At 43.8% G+C, this 6,000-nt stretch overlaps 1 protein-coding gene across 1 annotated transcript in view; it reads left to right on the plus strand.

The window, feature by feature from the left end:
• Nucleotides 1–6,000, plus strand: part of pdzd2 (PDZ domain containing 2) — a 66,647-nt gene that overhangs the window by 22,675 nt on the left and 37,972 nt on the right. The window contains exon 7 of the mRNA XM_069139351.1: nucleotides 4,004–4,156. Coding sequence (XP_068995452.1) covers nucleotides 4,004–4,156 — 153 coding nt within the window. The remainder of the gene's footprint in view (nucleotides 1–4,003; nucleotides 4,157–6,000) is intronic.

Raw genomic sequence — 6,000 nt, forward strand, 5'->3', positions numbered from 1 at the left:
ACATCTTCTAATTTCTGTAATAAGATCGTATGATCAATCGTATCAAAAGCAGCACTGAGGTCCAGAAGAACAAGTACAGAGACGAGTCCATTATCTGAGGCTAATAAAAGGTCGTTAGTAACTTTCACCAGAGCTGTTTCTGTGCTATGATGAACTCTAAAGACTGAAAATCTTCAAACAGATCATTCCTTTGTAAATGATCACAAAGTTAATTTGAAACAACTTTTTCAAGGATTTTAGAAATAAACGTCAGGTTATAAATTGGTCTGTAGTTTCCTAAAACAGCTGATCAAGAGTCGGCTTTTTAAGTAAAGGTTTAATTACAGCCACTTTAAAAGCCTGCGGTACATAGCTGGTTACAATAGATAGGTTGATCTGATCTAATATGGAAGTATTAATTAAAGGGAAGACTTCCTTAAAAAGTTTAGTTGGGATGAGATCTAACAGACAGCTAGAGGATCCAGATGAAGAAATAATTCTAGTTAACTCAGAGAGCTCAACAGGAGAGAAATGTTCCAAGTTTACATCTGGTCCTACAGTTGCTTTCAGGGCTGCTGTACTTAACATCACATCAGTGATGGTATCAGGAAGGGTCTGCCCGATTCTCTCCCTGATAGTAAGAATTTTATTAGTAAAGAAGTTAATGAAGTCATTACTGCTGAGAGCTGAAGGAATAGAGGACTCAACAGAACTGGGACTCTTTGTCAGCCTGCTACAGTGCTGAAAAGAAACCTGGGGTTGTTCTTGTTGTCCTCTATTAATGATGAATAATATAAAGTCCTGGCCTTACCAAGAGCTTTCTTATATAATATTAGACTCTCCTTCCAGGCAGGTGAAACTCTTCTAAATTAGTGGAACTCCATTTCCTTTCCATCTTTCTAGTCGCTGCCTAGCAGAGCGTAGTTCTGAGTTGTACCATGGAGACAACTTCCTCTGGTTCATGACTCTCTTCTTCAGAGGGGCGACATCATCTAGAGTTGTAGCAGAGATACTGCAGTGTTTTCTACCAGATGATCCACTTGTGTGGGACTAAGATCAACGTAGATGTCTTCCACTGCTTTAACACACGGCATCGAAGAGGATAAACATGTAACTGCTTCCTTAAACTTGGCCACGACATCATCTGACAGACATCTACTGTAGTGGGATTTATTCCCACATGCTGTGTAGTCCATTATTGGAACTTCAGATGTTAATAAGAAGTGGTCTGACAAAACAGGGTTTGGAGGAAATACTATTACATTTTCAGTTTCCATCCCATACGACAGAACCAGATGGAGGGTGTGGTTACCACGGTGACGGGGTTTATTTACATTCTAATAAAAGCCTATAGAATCTAATAATGAGCTGAAAGTAGAACTGAGGTTGTCGTTGTCCACGTCAACATGAATGTTAAAGTCTCCCACTATCATCACTTTATCTGAACTCAGCACTAAATCTGATCAAAAGTCAGAATTCAGTTAGAAACTCTGAATAAGGACCAGGTGGGAGATAAACAACAACAATACAATCCGTTTCTCTGCTTTCCAGTTTGGGTGAGAGACTAAGAGTCAGACTCTCAAATGATTTATAACTAAGTTTAGGCTTTGGATTAATTGATAAACTTGAGTGGAAGACTGCTGCCACTCCTCCTCCTGCTCCTCCTCCTCCTCCTCCTCCCCCTCTTCATCCTCCTCCTCCTCCCCCTCCTCCTCCTCCTGAATCTCTAGGAATATGATAATTAATATGACTGGGAGGAGTTGCTTCATTAATCCTAACATATTCTTCCTGTTGCAGCCAGGTCTCTGTGAGACAGAGTAAATCAATCTGATGATCAGTTATCAAGTCATTTACTAACAGAGATTTAGACCAGAGAGATCTCATATTTAATAGTCCGCTTTTAATTGTCCGATTTTTTTGATCCATTAATTTGGTAGGATCCATTTTTATTACATTTTTATTGACAGATCTTTCCTTGAGTTTTTTTAAATATAGATGGTCTGGGTACAGACACAACCTCTATAGGATGTTGAAGGTTTTGGGTGAGTGACAGCTCTAAAGAAGCTGCAGAGGAGCTGTAAGACTGCAGCTCTGCGTCCTGACCTCAACCCTGGATGTCAGGTTTTTGGACTGTTAAGAGACGTGGCCATGTTTCTAGAAAGAAGAGCTGCACCATCCAAAGTAGGATGGATGCCGTCTCTCCGGATCAGACCAGGTTTTCCCCAGAAAGTATTCCAGTTGTTAATGAAGCCCACATTGTTAGCGGGACATCACCTCGACAACCAGCGGTGAAGTGAAGACGTACGGCTAAACATATCATCACTGGTCCGGTTAGGAAGGGGTCCAGAGAAAACTACGGAGTCCCACGTTGTTTTTGAAAAGTTTCACTTTAGTGACCTCCGATTGGTGTAACTGGGTGTCATTACTGCCGACGTTAAAAACAGTCTGACTGTATTTATGATTAGCCTTAGTCAGCAGTTTCAGGTTTGATTCAATGTCGCCCGCTCTGGCCCCGGGAAGACATCTGACTCTGTCCCCTGGAAGACATCTGACTCTGGCCCCTGGAAGACATCTGACTCTGGCCCCTGGAAGGCATTCGACTCTGGCCCCGGGAAGACATCTGACTCTGGCCCCTGGAAGACATCTGACTCTGGCCCCTGGAAGACATCTGACTCTGGTCCCGGGAAGACATCTGACTCTGGCCCCTGGAAGACATCTGACTCTGGCCCCTGGAAGGCATTCGACTCTGGTCCCGGGAAGACATCTGACTCTGGCCCCTGGAAGACATCTGACTCTGGCCCCTGGAAGACATCTGACTCTGGCCCCGGGAAGACATCTGACTCTGGCCCCTGGAAGACATCTGACTCTGGCCCCTGGAAGACATCTGACTCTGGTCCCGGGAAGACATCTGACTCTGGCCCCTGGAAGACATCTGACTCTGGCCCCTGGAAGGCATTCGACTCTGGTCCCGGGAAGACATCTGACTCTGGCCCCTGGAAGACATCTGACTCTGGCCCTGGGAAGACATCTGACTCTGACCCCGGGAAGACATTCGACTCTGGCCCCTGGAAGACATCTGACTCTGGCCCCTGGAAGACATCTGACTCTGGCCCCTGGAAGACATCTGACTACGGCCCCGGGAAGACATCTGTCTCTGGCCGCTGGTTTCACTAACTTCACGTTAAATAGAGTCTCCAATAACCAGAGTTGGTTTCTCAGCGGGTGTTTCACCGAATGGGGAAAATCGGTTGGAGACGTGAAGGGGTCGGTGGTGAACCGTGGGCTTCTGCTTGGGACTATGCCTCCTTCATACTGCCACCCAGCCGCCCCACGGTCCCGGCTGTTCGGGTGCATGGCACCGACTCATCTTCAACTACTCCCCCGTCGCGCCACTCCGCCCGTCTCGGTGCAGCCGGGTTCCCATTGATCTGCAAAAGTTACAACTCGGCCCAAATGTGGAGAAAAGCGCTCAGACAGCTTCAAGATATCTCGCCGGATACGAACATATGCTTCATGTGTTCAGTTACAGGAGTTCATGCAGCCTTCCACTTCTCAGAGATTACGCTTTTATTTTTTGTAAAAATATTTAAGTCACTTATTGTCTAATTATCTGAGTTCTATTCTCCATCACAGACTTCTGTAAATCGATACGAGTTTTATGACTCAGGAACCGTTTGTAACTTTGAGACCCACGACGGTTCTTTAAGTTCAGAAAGCATAAAAACACTCAAATATTCCCACATATTTCTGTGATGTGCCGTTTACTTATTATAATTGGAAGTGATTGCATATCTTTATTAGGTAGTGAATAAATCATGTGTTCCTTTTTCATATTTTTGCCCAAATGTGCCTTTTTTCCACAAAATATATTGAACTCTTATCTCACATTGCATCTAAATTTTCAAGAAAAGCTGCTTTAAAATCAAACATTTTTGACAATCACAAAACTGCAAAGTCCTTGAGGTCCTGATAAACATGAATAAAAAGACCTTTAGGTTATTTTCTCCCTTCGCTGTCCCTGCAGGAGGAGTCAGACGTGGGTTTTGAGCGTTTTCCATCCACCAGTCTGCCGGACCTCGTCAGCACCTGCAGCTCCTCGTCATCCTCGTTTCAGACAGCTGCTCCTCGCTCGCCTCAGACCTCCAACAGCAGCACCAGTCTGCACAATTCCTCTCTGGTACGCACTGACAACAATATCTTCTACATGTTTGCCTTGTTCGATGAGGGTGTGTGAGAGTGCAACACTTGAATTAGTTGTAGCCCTGCCCTTCTTGATACACACAGATCAGAGCAGAGAAATAGCACAACCTTCACTCAACTTCTTAAAGACTCTCACACAGAGCTGAAATGAAACAAGTGCACATAAATAACATAAATTAAATATGTTGTTTCTTCCAGGAGGTCCATGTGGGGGCGGGGGGGCGGGCCCAACATTATTGAATAAAATAGCAGGTGACCCCCCCCAATGTAAACTTTTAACATTGTAAGGACTTAGCTGTGTTAAGTGTCTTGACATGACGTGTTGTCTGTCTAAATAAAATAACATTTCTGGGTCCGGGAACATCCTCCGTCCCGTCAGGTTCAACCATCGATTTAATTCAATTAATAGCTCACTAATTTAAATGGTTGGTGTAGATATTAACACTGATGAGTTTGTATTTAGAACTGATTAAAGTAAGATGTAAAGGTTTTCGGGAACAGTTTGATTTGGTAAGTGTACATGAACAGATGAACATGAACAGGTTCCTGTTTCTGTTTTCAACAGCTGAAACCATTTGGTTGAAAGTCACAAGTCATCAACAGGTGCTCAAAAAAGTCAAAGACAAAACAAATGAGGGTGAATATTCAGTCCTTTTTACTGTAACTGAAGCTAACTCAGGTTTCATTACAAACATCACATTAGTCTGCTTCAATAATAACATCACTTGGTACAATTAAAAAGGAAGTGGTTGTCCTCCTAGTTGTAAACCATTATGTTCAACACTTATGCTGCTCACATGAAAAAAAAATAGGTAAAAAAGTTTGTCTTAAGGGAATCACAGTCACAGTGAGCTCAATAATTAACACAATATTAATTTCCAGTCAGCACCTCTCCTCTCACCATCACCATCATCTCACCATCACCATCATCTCTCACATCACCATCATCTCTCACCATCATATCTCACCATCACCATCATCTCTCATCATCACCATCATCTCTCACCATCACCATCATCTCTCACCATCACCATCATCTCTCATCATCATCTTTCACCATCATCTCTCACCATCACCATCATCTCTCACCATCATCTCTCACCATCACCATCATCTCTCACCATCACCTTTCACCATCATCTCTCACCATCACCATCATCTCTCATTGTCGTCATCATCTCTCAACATCACCATCATCTCTCACCATCACCATCATCTTCCACCATCATCTCTCACCATCACCATCATCTCTCATCATAATCTCACCATCACCATCATCTCTCACCATAACCTTTCACCATCATCTCTCACATCACCTTTCACCATCATCTCTCACCATCACCATCATATCTCACCATCACCATCATATCTCACCATCACCATCACCATCATCTCTCATCATCACCATCATCTCTCATCATCATCATCATCTCTCACCATCACCATCATCTCACCATCACCATCACCATCATCTCTCATCATCACCTTTCACCATCATCTCTCACCATCACCATCATCTCTCATCATCACCATCATCTCTCATTGTCGTCATCATCTCTCAACATCACCATCATCTCTCACCATTACCATCATCTCTCACCATTACCATCATCTCTCACCATCACCATCATCTCTCACCATCACCATCATCTCTCACCATCACCTCTCATTGTCGTCATCCTCTCACCATCACCATCACCTCACCATCATCTCTCACCATCACCATCATCTCTCACCATCACCTTTCACCATCATCTCTCACCATCACCTTTCACCATCATCTCTCACCATCACCATCACCTGTCACCATCATCTCTCACC

The sequence above is a fragment of the Embiotoca jacksoni genome, unplaced genomic scaffold (genome assembly GCF_022577435.1).
Source record: "Embiotoca jacksoni isolate LCO1_2020_lvr unplaced genomic scaffold, fEmbJac1.0.p SCAF_81, whole genome shotgun sequence".
NCBI lineage: Eukaryota > Metazoa > Chordata > Actinopteri > Embiotocidae > Embiotoca > Embiotoca jacksoni.